A 15086-nucleotide genomic window follows, 5' to 3' on the forward strand; every position below is an offset into this window, starting at 1 on the left:
ACAGGGAGTGGGAGAGGTGAAACTTGCCCAGGTGAACAGTGGAGTCAGGTTGTAAATCCATGAGAACTATTTATTTTTACTTGACGGTTTTGGCTTTGAGTTTGATTTCTTCATGGGATGGGAGGAAAGTCCTTGCTCCCAGAGGCCTGCACAGAACAACACAGACTCAGTGTGTGATGTCCTCGGATGCCCAGAGCAGACTTAAGAGGTAACACCCTTGAGTAGGGAATCTGTGTGTGTGATGTGTGTTTTCTTTTCCCAAAACTGGACTAGAGTTTGGAACAGCAAATATTTAATCAGAGCAAATTCCTCTTGTTAAAATTGTGTTGGCTTGTTCAGCTTGGAGGTTATTGCCTAAAAATACTCACCACTTATTGAAGGCTGAATGTGCTAAGTCACCCACAGAGCATAAAGGAGGCTTGGTTAGTATTTGGAGCAGCGGTTATTTGCCCACTTTTAGTTTGGATCACATTTGCAATACCACATACCCACCCTTTGATATGCCTCAGGGGCTCTGGCCACAGTCGGGCCTGACTGGAGTCAACAAGGGAGGGTGGGACTGGGTCAGGGAAATCTTGCCTGTTCAGAGGGAATAAAAGGAAGGAAAGGAGAAAGCCGTAATCTTCAGAAAACATTGTGTGTATAATATGTGTAGTACTACATGAGTGTGTGTAGGTATGTGGATGTATGTGGATGTGCTATATAGATGTGTATGCACACATGTCTATTTGTGAATGAATGAAAGTCACCCACCAACTAAGTTGTTGACTCTGTTGTAGGAAGGAGTAACATTTAGAGTGACTGTGTAAGCAGTTTCTTACTTCTTATGTTATATAGTGTATATTTCCAGAAGTATACACCTATACCCTGTAAAGGCAATGGAAATTCTGATACTGAAAATCACTGGAGTAAATAAAGATTGAACAGTGCTTCTATAAGAACTGTGTCTTTGAAAGGGGGCTTAAAGAAAATTAAGAAAAAGTCAAATGTTTTTTAATTTTATGTGTATGGGTGTTTTGCCCATATGTATGTATGTCCACCATATGTGTACCTGGTGCCTTTGGAGGTCAGAAGAAAGCCTCATTTCCACTGGAACTGGGATTACAGAGCCTGTGAGCCACCATGTGGGTGCCGGGAAATGAACTGTGGTCCTCCAGAGGAGCAGCAAATGCTCTTAACTGCTGAGCCCTATCTCTAGCTATAAAGTCTTTGGAGGACATGTAGCTTTTTGTTCAGTCTTGGTTTTGTTGTACACATAACTGTCTTTACCATGGTTCTGACATAAGGTTGGACAAACGCTCACAGACGGTTGCTCTCTAGCTCAGTTCTAACAGGTAGTTTTTTTTTTATCTCCTTCTCCCTCAGATTCCTTTTTTTGAAGATTTCTGTGCAGGCATTAAAGCTGGTGACTCCTGTGAGACCCTGGTGGGGTATTCTGCGGTCTACAAAGTCTGCTTTGGAATGGCTTGTTTCTTCTTTGTCTTCTGTCTGCTGACCCTGAAGGTCAACAACAGCAAAGGTTGTCGGGCCTACATCCACAATGGGTAAGTCTTCTGGAACCCGACCGCTCTGCTCATCAGCACTGACTGATCTTCCCTGATTGGGGAAGATGAGTTACATGGCACTGGTAGCCCAAGAGAGACAGTGCGATTTGTAATGCCTGGTGCCGTGATGAGAAATTCAGTATACACAGAGTTTATTGTCTCCACTAAGCCTTCCGTCAGGTCATTGCTAAGTGTGCCGAATTGTGAGAGAAGGCACCTGCAGGCACTTCGTCACCGTCCCTGATTTGAAGAGATCACTCCCGATCACACACGGGCCGGCATGCTACCTTCTAGAGATCTTTTGTCCGCCTTTGAATATCACTTAAATACATTTCCCTTTCTCTTCCAGCTTCTGGTTCTTTAAGCTTCTGCTGTTGGGGGCTATGTGCTCAGGAGCGTTCTTCATCCCGGATCAGGAGACCTTTCTGAATGGTACAGATGGGGTGTTCCGGGTGCCTGCCTATTTTGTTTTTACACATTGTAAAATTCTTCAAAAATGTGATCTGGTGTGTGTGATATTTTGATAAAGAATGTCTGGGTGTTGGGGACTTAGCTCAGTGGTAGTGCACTTGTCTGGCAAGTGCAGTACTCTGGGTTTGGTTCCAGCAGTGTATGGGAGCTTTTCAAAGGCAGCGTTACCTGCCTGCCCTTTCCCGTCCCCTGTTCCTCCTACTCTACTTGTGGGCAGCCCATGAGAAGACTCTGTCCCTCTGTTGGCTGAGGAACTGGAATGATAAACTTACTGGCCTAGAGAGTAAAGCGGGTCTTTAATATTTGCTTGAAAACAGATCCGGCACGTTAGAATACTCTGAGTATCACACAGACCTGGCAGGATGAAACAGATGTTAGCTGTGAAAATCAGACAAGGAAGGCATTCTCCAGTCTTTCTAAACACAATGCATGTGAAGTTATATAACACTGAGTTATAATCCTTACTTGTATTTAATATGGACCTAGTAATCATAACTGAAACAGGGCCTCTTCCCAGGGAAGGAACAGGTAAGGGTGGGGATGAAATCTAAGTTAAAGTGGATCCAACACGTTATTCAACCCAAATTGATTCACTTTCCTAATGGAGATGGCACCAGCCACACTGCCTTAGATATTAGGGTCCAGCTCCATCTTTAGGGGTGTGTCAGTTTTTCATAGGCTTTTACAAATGGTCTCTAAGTCTTCCTTCTAGCTATGACACTGTTAACTAGGGTTTTTTTTTTCTCCACAGAGGTAACATTGATGTATATTTTAGCATATTGGAAATAGATGTCTAGAGTTCAGCGACTTAAAGTCCTCAGGTCAGCTCTAGCTCAGTCTTTCTATAGACAGCCTGCAACCCACATGCATGGTCACTTTATAACAGAGCCCAAAGCAGACCTGAGCCCCTGTCACCTCCTTGCCATACTGGACAGTCAAGGCTCATTGCCCAGTAAAACTTAAACTCCTGATTTTTCTAGCAGTATTTCCTTTTGCTTGTGAATCAGGGGCCACTGTGGACTTTGTGAACTCCTGCATCTATTGAGGCAGCTGAGGTTCATCGTGAGATTCAGCTTGGATGCTCCAGGACCAGACTGATGTCCAAGTCCCAGCCATGCCCTTTATGTGTGAGAGGCTTTGCCAGTTACCTTAGTACTGTGCTTCCTGCGGCTGGTATATTTAAAATACCCAGACAAAAGCATCATAAACGAGAGAGGGCTTGTTGGAGAGCGTAGTTGATGGCAGCGAGTCAAGGCAGCATTTGAAGTGGCTGTCACAAGGCTGGGAAGAAGAGCAGCAAACGCCTGCTCTTGTGCTCAGGTTGCTTTCTCCAGTTTACACAGTCTAGACTCCTTTGCCCAAGGAATGGTCCCCACAATTACGATGGATAGCCCCCTTCAGGTGTGCCTACAAGCCTATTTCTCTAGTGATTCTAGATTCTGCCAGAGAGACACCAGGCATCAGACTAACTCACATAGACTACCAGTTCTTGTCTAACAAGTGAGTATGAGATGATACCTACCTTGTATGGCTGTGTGGGAATGAAATGTATCGGAGGTAGGATGGACATGGATCGAAGGTTTAGCGTTAAACGCACTCAGCGCTCACCTCGCTGCCTTCGGGCTGTGCTCTTTTGCAGCCTGGCGCTATGTGGGAGCAGTGGGGAGCGTCCTCTTCATTTGCATCCAGCTCCTCCTGATTGTTGAGTTTGCACATAAATGGAACAAGAACTGGTAGGTGGTTTTTGTGGAAAGCTCTCACTGACTGAGTCAAAGAAACTGCCCACCACTAAGAAAGGCTCTGCTCTGGCTCCAGTCCACTTAGATCTCTCCGTCTTCTCTGTTTTCTGTCCTCTCTGCCCTTCCATTTTGCTTGTGCCTTTTGTGACTGGCCATGTGGGCCGTGTGTGACTGGCTGTGTGGACCCTGTGTGACTTGCTGGCTGTGTGGACCCTGTGTGGCTGGCTGGCTGGCTGTGTATACTGTGTGTGGCTGGCTGGCTGTGTGGACCCTGTGTGGCTGTGACTTGGGTTTGCTTCATCTAGGCCCCCACTCCTACAAGGTTAAGAAACAGAAGAAGCACAGAAGCCACAAATACTTTGGAGCATGAGATTCTTCTGGTAAGACTGAGATGAAATAGTTTTCTTCTTTAAAAAAAAAAATTGTCTCCACTTTCCAAGTCACACAACGTCCCTTTGTTGGGAAAACTTTCTGCCCTGCTGTGGGAAGCTGTCTTGCCTGTAAAATGGTAGACTCTTTAGTGCCTTGAGAACAGAATTCACATCCCAGGCCACGAGGAAATGCCTATTAATAGCTGGTTCTTTCTTCTTGAGCTAGACTGAGGAAGTGACAACCAGACAAGGCTCCTGTCCTTGTACCGAGGCCAGGTTGATGCTGTGGTTCTGAACAGAGTGCTCCATGGCTCTGATTTGGCGCCACTTTGGTGCTGTTGGTGCTAAGACCAAGTTGACGCTGTGGTTCTGAACCGAGTGCTCCATGGCTCTGATTTGGCGTCTGTTTTGGTGTTGCTGGTGCTCAACTCTGGGCAGGTGTTCCCCACTGAGATAATTTCCTTTACTTTTATTTTATACCCCATAAAGCTATTGCTTTATTTATGTCTGTCTGTCTCTGCAGTTCAGGCTATAAATTCATGATCCTCCTGCCTCTGCCTCCTGAGTACTAGGATTCTAGGTGTATATGAACTATGGCTGCTCTGTTATAGGGTTTTCTAGGCACCATTTTTATAACCCTGAATCTTGGCAAAACAACAAAAACAAACAAAAAAACCCAGTGCCAGGAGTGTGCATTTTATGTTTGTGTCGATAAGACAAAGCACGTTCTCCGGACTTTCTCAATATTTTCTGTTTTGAATGTATTCTTCAGTTGGCCATTGTTCCGCTTTTGTTTCTTCAGCATGGTGATGATGGGACGAGGCAGCTGTGTGTGGGGAGTACATCAGTGAGGACAGTGCAGTACCAGCCGTTTCCTTACTTAGTGAATGCTAGATGAGTACAGCCAAGCAGGACCAGACTTAATGATGTGGCTGGAGGGACGGCTCAGTGGTTAAGAGCACTGGCCGCTCTTTTGGAAGATCCACGCTTGGTTCCCAGCCCCCATCTCAGGCAGCTCACAACCATCTAACTCCAGCTCCAGGGGATTGCACTCCCTCTTCTAGAGGCAGGCACACACACACACACACACACACACACACACACACACACACACATAAATAAATGTTAAAAACCAATGTTTCCAGCATCCTGACCCACACAGAAGTGTTACTGGTATATTTTGGTGTTTTATAAAGTCCTACCTTTTCAATTACGGATTTTCAAGTTGACTTGTGCTCTTGTAAGAGTTATTGTATGCTATCCACATTTTGAGTCACCTTTAAAATCTAGTGATTTTTGCTGTCATCTCCTCTAGGCCATGTTCTGAGGCAGTAGAGTTTTCTTAAAGATCAGCTAAGGGGTGCTGTAGTTTTATTTGGCCCTATGTTCTTTATACAGAAGGACCTATAATAAGTTAGAAATGCACTTTAACTGATAATGCTGCACACTGTCTTTTGTACTGGATAAAGTCAAGGTTTCCTCTAAAAGTTCTGCAGATATATCACATGCTGTGTGCTTTATGCTGAGACATAGTGTCTTGGACACCAAGTCCTGACTTGGGTGTCCCACAGCACGTTCCCCTGGGCACATCTGTGCTTCTCCCCTTGAGTGCTTTAACTGATTCATGAGCCAGTTTTCCTGGGACTGACTATTAATGCCAAAGTTTAATGGGCCCTTTGGAAGAGTTTGGTTGCTTTGAAAACCTTCTAGAAACTACTCAATAAGAATAGCGTAGGCGTTCTGCAGCCAGGCTTGAGAGATGGTGGTTCAGCAGTTAAGAGCAGCCACTGTTCTTCCGGAGGCCTGAGTCCAGTCCCAGCACCCATGCAGGGTGGCTTGCAACCCCTGGTACCACCTGCACTTCCAGCGTCAGGGGATCCTGCACTGACTTTTAGACTTCTTGGACACTGCACACACGTGGAATATATTTATACAGACATATACACACACAAAAACAAATCTTAAAAAAAAAAAAAACCTTTGCAGACAGTAATATCACTTTGATGGCTTTGATGCTAGAATCCCAACAAAAACTTTTTGTTAACACACCTACAGTTGATTCATCAGCCTAAAGTTAATACGAAGCTGGGAAGCTCACTGAAATTGTTTTCTTTCTTTCAACTTTTATGTACCCCCCCCTTTTCCCCCCTGTTTTGCTTTGATTTAAATAGACTTGATTTAAGGCTAAAACAGGAAATGTGATTACTGGTTTTAGGGGAACAGCTTATTAGATGGTACTTTTTCCTTTCCCTTTTATTTCATTTATAAATATACCAAAAGAGAAGAGCCCCAAAGCCACAAGGTACACATGCCGTGGACCTGCGAGCCAGCTGAACACAGGTCTACTGTCGCTCCCCATTCTGGAGTCACTTTGACAAATGTTTGTTGGCATCTCCGACACCAGATTTTGTACTATAAAGTGGTGTGGCTGGTTGGATTAGATGTTGAGTAGTTGTGGTTTTGCTTTACTTTTGCTGTCTAGGTCACAGTCACAATTTGAAAGGTCAGTTCTGTGTTACAGTTGAAATAATGGAAGGTACAGGTGCTGACCAAATGGCTCACTTGGTAAAGGCACTTGCCACCAAGCTTGATGACCTGAGTTTAATCCCCAGGACCCATGTGGTAGAAGGCGAGAACTTCCATAAATTGCCCTCTGACATATGTGCTGTCCCCCATAAATAAATAGCTGGTGAAATAACAGAAGGTAGGTAGTGTATTCAGGTGTTGCTACTGGGAGTTGATGTTAAAAGCATTGGAGATTGTAAATTTGCCTTGGTAGGTTTAGTTTGGTCCTGCCTCTCATTGAGCCTGGGCCCAGCCAGCCTTCCCAGCCTGGGACCCTCTTCCTGTTGGGTGTGTAGACTCTGCAGTCATCCGGTACTGTGTGTGTGTGTGTGTGTGTGTGTGTGTGTGTGTGTGTGTGTGTGTGTGTGTGTATGTGTAGACTCTGCAGTCCCCTGGTACTCTCTGTTCTCTGTCTGGGGCTTCTTACTCAGCATGTGGTCAATACTTTTTGGGGTATTGTGCTCTAGACAACACTGATGGGCATGGAGACTGGAGAGATGACCAGTCACAGTATTGACTGGATTGGCCTCCAGCAAGATGCCATCAGGAGCACAGGTGAAGCTGGAGCAGCACAGACACAGCCTCTCTGCTCACCTTGCTGCCCTGTGTTACTTCTTTATAGCATGCTCAGTGAGTGCATTGCGTTTCCCAAGCTCCATCCTACATGGTAGCTGTAAGGAAGGGGACAGACAGCCTTAGTCTGCTCTGCAAAGCTGATAGTGTTGTAGTGGGGAAGTCGATACTTAACACAGAATCATGCAGTTATATACAGGACTCATGTGTGCAAACTAAACCATAAAGGGTGTAGGAGAGCAGGCTGTCCTTTGGGAGGACCCTGCTCAGATGTAAGCTGGCTGGGCTTGTTTAAGGAACAGAGGGACATCTGTGTCTCGGGCCTAGAGGCGTGGGAAGAGTGGGGAAGATGATATCAGAGCTGGCCCTGGGCCAGATCATAGTGCCTCTGAGGGCTAGTGTGAAGGCTCTTTAAAGTTGTTTTTTTACTCAGGGCATTGCACCTGCTGGGCAAGTGCTTTACCACCATGCTGCATTTCCAGACTTACAGCATTGGTTTTTAAATGAAATGTTGGGATAGTGGAAGAGTTTTGTAGGGAAGAATGTAACCGAGTCGTTCTTAACTTAAAAAAGCAAAGATTAGAGAGGGCCATAAGTGCACGCTAAGGAGGCTGGTGTAAGGTGGTCTAGCTGAGGGGCGGAGCTTGGAGCCAGGTTGCAAAGGCAGTGGGATTCTGTATGATCTGAAAAGATGTGGGTGGATCTGGAGGTGAGCTGAAGGTGTGGAGGTGAGGAGAGCGCCCGTGGTCTTTCTGTTTTCCTCTCTCTCCCAACAATGAGAGTGTGGCTGCCATTTTCTGAAGTTAAAGGAGAAGGAGTGAATGAACATGGAGTCCTCGTGATGTACCAAGGCGACCATGCCAGTCTGGCCTCCCAATGGAGAAGGAGGAGGAGGAGGAGTCTGGAGCTCGGGAAAGGCTAGGGCTGAATACTGAACCTGGACCAGTGTTAGTCATAAATCCCTCATATGCGAACAACCCAAAGACCAGAGGAGCAGCAGGCTGGACCCTGCCCTGCCCACCAGTCCAGTGGTCAGCTTTTGGTGTCATTTGTTATGTTTTGTCCCCCATTTTCTTGGTGTGCCTGTCGTGGGGGTAATTCTGAGGTCATCAGAGTGCCTGGCTCAGTGTCAGGACTGCGGTGTCATTATCATCTCAGCCTTCCTTCCTGTTTCTCTGTCTCTGGCGTGGGCAAGCGGCTTTCTCTGAAGAATGGGGAGCACGGTGTGGGTGTGTGGTTGCTGATACCAAGAGCAGCTGAATCAGGAGGTGGATGACAGTCAGTCAGCCAGTCTTCCTTGGCTCTGTCCTCTTTAGCATTTATTAACACCTCCTCTTCGTTCTGAACAATTTCTACAGGATTATGTCACCACTAATCTTGCTCATACCTTTATTAATATAACTGCAAAGTAGATTCCTCTCTTAGTTTCTTTATGGTATATCCCAGTAGACCTTCCCCTCCCCTCAACTCCCCTTCCCTTTTGTGTATGTAGGTATGTGCATATTCATGTTTATAGGGGTGAACACACTTGTGCGTGCATATGGAAGCCAGAGGACTGCTTGAGCTATTGTTCTTCAGATGCTGACCACCTTTTGGTCTGGAACTCTCCAAGTAGGCTGGACTAGATGGCCAGGGAACAGCAGGAATCCAGCTGTTTCCACCTCCCCAGTGCTGGGTTACAAGTGCATATCACTATGCCCAGATTTTTAAACTATGGAACTCCGGTTCTCGTGCTTGGAAGACAAACACATCCTGACAGAGCTATCTTCCTATTCTGGCTTTTCTGTCCCCGGCTTTACAGAGTTATTAAATTATGCATATGTGAGTGTGTCTGTACGGCAGTATGTGCTTGAGTGCAGGGACCTCTGGAGGCTTCAGGTTCCCTGGAGCTGGAGTTGCAGGCAGTTGTGAGCTGCCTGATGTGGGTGCTGGGAATTGAACTCAGATCCTCTGCAAGAGCAGTAAATGCTCTTAACCACTGAGCCGCCTCTCCAACCCCTCTTTCCCTGACTTTATTTACCGCAGTGTTTCCCCCTTACTGTGTTCTCACAGAAGTTTGGAGAGGTGGTCCTGATGCAGGCCCTCTTCAGTGCAAAGAGAAAAGAACAGGGGCTGGCAAGGCTTCTGTGAGCGGAGTTGTTTCTCCTCCAAGAGAGGGTGGCCTCAGGGGAGCAGCTGCCAGCACTTAGATGAGAGGTCATAGCAGTTCCAGGCTCTGCACTCACAGAGGAAACTCAAAGCCAACCCCACTGAGTTACCGTCTTTGCCTCACTTTACCCCAATGCTGCCACTACCTCCCCCAGTGCTGTTAGCATCTAGCATGTTCGTTTTAGGTGATGCACACACTGGGCTCAGAAGAAACTCACGTTTAGAGATGGTTTTAAGGCTAGGTCCACAAGTCTGCATAATCGTGAGAACTTTCTGGCTGAGGTAGAGTGTCATCTTTACTAAAGGTGTCTTCGGACCCATGGTTCCAGTGTCCCTGATGGGGCCTGATCCTGTCGGTCAGTATCTGAGGGTAGAAAGCTCCAGAGAATGGAGGCCTTCACTGACTTGTTCTCTCTCTCTTCCACCTCCCTCCCTCCCTCCCCGAGAAACAGGACCGCAGGCACTGCCAGTAATAAGCTGTGGTACGCCTCCCTGTCCCTGGCGACGCTCATCATGTACTCTGTGGCTGTTGGAGGCTTGGCTCTGATGGCATTATTTTACACACAGGGCGATGGCTGCACGGACAACAAGATCCTCCTGGGAGTGCATGGCGGCCTATGCCTGCTGATCTCTCTGGCAGCCATCTCGCCCTGTGTCCAGAATCGTAAGCATGGCTTTTCTCTCTTTCTGTATGTAGTTTTCATTTGTGAGTTTGAACAAACACAGTAGCTTTTTGAAAGTCCAAGTCATTCTTTAATTTCCTGTGGATGGGTCTCAAGTCTCCTCTTCGTATTCCATGCTTATTTGGAGGGGATAGCCAGGTTTACTTTGTGTCCAGGAAGATCTGAATTTAAGCCAACATACAGGAAGATAGACAGTGCACTATAGGGAGCCTTTAAATGGGAAATGTGCTTAGTCTTTGTTATGCGAGAGATTTATAAATTTGGCTTGTTACATCCCGGTGAAATTTGAATGACAGGGCCCAGAAGGAGCTGTTTGTGGGATTGTCCTAGGCAGGTGACTAGCAACCAAGGACAACCTGGCTCGTGAGTCAGGAAATAGGAACTCTTATCCTGGTTGTTTCCCGTCTCATGACCAGATTCTGCTGCTTCAGTGAAGTCAGCAGAACTGTGTGAGCCTCGCCTTGGTCAGGCTGTTTCAGACCACAAAGGAGGAGACCTCAGAAAGTTCCTTAGAAAGTAGAGGTTTGAGTTGTCACAGTACACTACCTCTGACCCCGTCTGTAAGCTTGTGCGCTCAAGCTGTGCTTTTGCCAGAGTTATAAAGATGTATCCAGTCTGGTGTTTCTTGAAGGACTCTTCCTGTACAGGTGATTAATCTGATATGCTGTTCAGATTTCTAGATAGGAAAAGGAGAGATGGACAATAAGTATATAGCCCTTTGAATCCTTTCCAGAACGGTGGCATGTTTGTGCATGCCTGTAATCACAGTACGTACTAGACGGAAGTAAGAGGATCAGAAAGTTAAAGCCAGCCTTGATTGCATTGGGGCATTTGAAGTCAGCCTGGACTACATGAGACTCATCACTTTCAAAGAAACAGGAAGCAGCTAAGGAGTAGCAAATAATTTTTGCCAAGACTAAGATATTATTCATACTAAGTTTTCAACTGCATTATAGAAATTGAGTATATTATCCCAATCTCTGCAACTGATCAGTAAAGAATTTTCTAAAACAAATCATTGGTAAGCTGACTAAAATCTCCTTTGGGTTCAGTCCGACCTTCTGAAACAGGCATAACATTTTGAAATTTTGCCTAATGCCATTAGTTCTAAGGATGTCTAATTCCAAAGAGCAATATTGTGAATGCCTATTACAATACCTCTATTGATAATAACTATAATTGAAAAACAGTAATTTAAGAAGGAATTTTAACAGAAGGTAGCTGGAATCCTTTCATGTCAGCAGGTGGTTGAAAATTTCAGCAAAGAGAGATCCCATGTCAACAGATTCTGTAGTTACTCTAAATGATTCCAATACTAGGTTTTAACTTAAATATTGGAACTTTAAAAGGCCCTCTCTCAGGGAATGCCATACCCCATAGCTTTTCTTTTTAGTCTGGACTAGGTCTTGTACTTAGTGTGGCCAAGAGTGTTTTGGTGGTGGTGTTTGTTTTTGTTTTGATAGCTAAGAGCTTATGCTTCCTGGGTTAGCTAATGACCTTGTCCATCTACCCATGCTTTGTGAAGTTTCATCACGCTAAGCTAAACAATGGTGCCCATTTTCTTCTGATGTCACGACTTACGAGCTAATGTTATAAACTTCAGTGGGGAGGGGGCCTGAGAGATGGTTCAGCAGGTGAAGGCACTTCCTGCAAAGTAAGCCTGAGAACCTGAATTTAATCCCTGGGACCTACAAGGTAGAAGGAGAGAACTGAATCCTGCAAGTTGTTCGCTGACCTCTATACATCACACACATGCATGTGCACCTGTATGTATGCGTCGATGCAACAAACTGTCCATCCATCCATGCAACCAACCATCCATCCATCCATCCATCCATGCAATCATACATATATACATACGTCCAATTAAAAACCCTCAGGGGTCTGGACATTGTGTTGCATAGTTATAGGTTTTTTAGCATTGTTTATGGAGAGGTTGGAAAGAATTTGGTGTCCTTAAAATAGCAATATGAAGGTAGGCATATCCTCACCCAATTTTAAGTTTTTTCCTGAGACAAACACTTCATTAGTAAAGGTGGGTGTAGAAGTTTAAGGAGCTTCGTGTATGGGGATGGGAATCTATTTAAGGGACAGGTCTGGCTGCTGGGACTTCAAGCCCGTCTTTATCTGTCTCTTGCTCCAGGACAGCCACACTCCGGGCTGTTGCAGTCCGGGCTGATCAGCTGCTATGTTACATACCTCACTTTCTCGGCACTGACCAGCAAGCCTGAGAAAATAGGTAAGTAAGGAGCCTTTTTCAAGTGTGTGTTGATGGTACATGTCTTCATTTCCCTAGAACCTGAGCTGTCGAGGATTCAGTAAATCAAAGAAGCAAGATGATCTAGGCCTTTTCATGAAATCAAGTCATTAACTACAAAAACAAAATTTTCTTCTCTTCAAAATTGTTCATTATTTTTTTTAGCCCTGTGTATGTGTACACATGCGTGTGTGAGTGCAGGTACTCCAGGAGTCTGGAAGGGGGCATATGATCCCCTGAAGCTAAATTACAGGCCACTGTGAGCCACCTGCCATGGATACAAGAGTCACAAAGGCCATTAACCACTGAGCCCTCTCTCTAACCGCTGTCCCGGCCCTGCCCCCCCCCCCCCTCCCCCCGCCCCGTCCACTAGCACTTTTTGAGCCTTCCCACTGTGCAGAAAAGACCAGAGGTCAGCAGGTCAGCTTTTAGGTTGTGTTCAGGCCTCCCCTGCAGTTTCCTGTTCTGCTTTGTCAGGAACCGCTTTATTTTTTTATTTTTATTTTTATTTTATTTTATTTGGTTTTTTTGAGACAGGTTTCTATGTGTAGCTTTGCACCTTTCCTGGAACTCACTCTGTAGCCCAGGCTGGCCTTGAACTCACAGAGATCTGCCTGGCTCTGCCTCCCGAGTGCTGGGATTAAAGGCGTGCGCCACCACCGCCTGGCAGAACCGCTTTATTTTACTCTGTTGTTTTCTTGTTTTGTTTTGTCTTTGTTTCATTTTGTTTCCATTTTTTTAGTTAATAATTTTTCCCACGTCAGGAGGTTAGTCTCTGACGGTGGGAGCGAGCTGGGAAAGGATGAAGGTCAGAGAGGTGAAAACCACAGTTGAACCCGGATCTGTCACTGGCAGACTGACAGTCTCATAGGGCTGTCCTAGATGACATTTATTACAGAGACAGTAGAGCACAGAGAAAGGGCATGACTGTCGGAGCTCTGTTCTGTGGTGGTTTTAAGAATCCAGGGAAAATGCTCATGATGTGTGCATTAGTCAGTTAGAACGGTGAGCAGCACACAGCAAGTTCTGTTACTAATGTGAAATTGCTACAGTGATTATTTTGAAAGCTTTTAAAGGCAGGGTTACATAATCCTAGCAGACCCAGAACTCCCTATGTAGACCAGGCTGGACTCAAAACCACAGAAATCCACCTGTCTGCCTCCCAAGTGCTGGGACTGAAGGCTTGTGCCAAAAGTAAGCTATTAACCTACATAAGTAGTAGGATATTCTAACATGATAGTATGAGCCCCTGAGCCTTATGGACAGGTGGCCAAATTTTCATATTGATTTTTTAGATCAATATATTTTATATTTATCACTTTTGTGATACATAAGTATGCATAAACACATATGCATATGCATGCAGATACATGAATGTTTGAATGTTCAGGTATATTTGATCTTCTATAAATCAATTAAATGTAGTCTTAATTGAATAGAAAATAGAAGTTCCTAAATTTGGAAAACAAATGTAGTGATTATTTAGATACAAGTACTTATAGGTCTTCTTTGTTTTGAGAAAAGGTCTTACTATAAAATCAAGTTGACATGGAACTCACCACGTAGCCCAGGCTAGTCTTGAACTTGCTGTTTTCCTGCCTCAGCCTCCCAAGTGCTGAAATTAGAGGCACATGCCACCATGTTCAGCTCGGGTCTTGTCTTCATAGTTACAGTTGGAAGTGGTAATTGGTATATATACTTATAGTAAGTATAACTTATCCTGAGTTTGTTTACACACAAAAATGCTCAGTCCTGACTTGGTTTACTGTGGGGTCTCAAAACTTTTTTTTTTTTTAAACAATTGCTTGTGTATTAATCTCTGATTTCAACTTAATGGAGGTTTTGTTCAGTGTTTTTTTAAAATAACAAATATTTTCACCAAACAGTAAAATACTTTTATTTTTAAACAGTACTACCTAAATGTAAATGTTAAGTTTTGTTCACATCTCAACAAAAATCATTTCCCCCACTGCCTTTGAAAATAAAGGTTTTAAAACTACAGCTGACATGGTTATGTTTACTCTTCTGAGGTGAACACCAGTGATAATTCCAGTTTGACTCATAAACAGAGTGTGTGTTTGCAGAATGATTTCTACTTCCCCGTTTGGGGGTCAAGTTGACAATCAGTCTAGCTGGATGTTAATAATTGAAGCATAATGTTTTTAATGCAAATTACTACTGAGAGAGGTATTATAGAAACATTTCTGTCCAGCCCCTTGATTCATCTCTTTGTACTTTTAGACTACCTCAGGGTTCCAGGTCACAGGCTAAAGGAGGCCGGGTCCCTTCTGTCAGCTGTAGTAACCTGTCTTCTCTGGCTTAGGAGCCCAGTTTCAGGCCCCCATCACACTTTCTGGAAGTGGGTTGTTCACACCAGGCGGCCTGTGCTCTACCCTCTCTTCAGAGGCTTGTGGATCCAGTTCAGAAGAAAGTATAATAATATTTTTTAAGTGGATCTAACTTCACTTTTACTGTTTTCTCTTTGATCTAGGAAAAGAGCAAGAGTGACTGACTCCTGAGTCACCACATCCTCGAACACTTAACACGGGGGCGTGGGGTGCTGATGAGGGAGAGCAGCTCTCTGGTCTAGCCAAAGTGCAGTCATGCAGAAACAGATGTAGAGTAGAAGTCCCCAGTGCGAAGGCCTCATCGGTATCAGGAGGAGTCACGCCCGAGCTCTCTGAGTCTTCCCAGATGAATGCTGTAAGGGGCAGCAGACGGTTCTCACGTGACTG

The 15086-nt window shown here is 45.0% G+C and overlaps 1 protein-coding gene across 1 annotated transcript in view; it reads left to right on the forward strand.

Annotated features, from left to right (window-relative positions):
* Serinc5 (serine incorporator 5) overlaps positions 1-15086 on the forward strand; it is a 96583-nt gene that overhangs the window by 58814 nt on the left and 22683 nt on the right. The window contains exons 3-7 of the mRNA XM_036206990.1: positions 1366-1544; positions 1894-1976; positions 3655-3748; positions 9864-10075; positions 12238-12333. Of these exons, the coding sequence (XP_036062883.1) occupies positions 1366-1544; positions 1894-1976; positions 3655-3748; positions 9864-10075; positions 12238-12333 (664 nt within the window). The remainder of the gene's footprint in view (positions 1-1365; positions 1545-1893; positions 1977-3654; positions 3749-9863; positions 10076-12237; positions 12334-15086) is intronic.

The sequence above is a fragment of the Onychomys torridus genome, chromosome 15 (assembly GCF_903995425.1).
Source record: "Onychomys torridus chromosome 15, mOncTor1.1, whole genome shotgun sequence".
In the NCBI taxonomy this organism is placed as follows: Eukaryota; Metazoa; Chordata; class Mammalia; order Rodentia; family Cricetidae; genus Onychomys; species Onychomys torridus.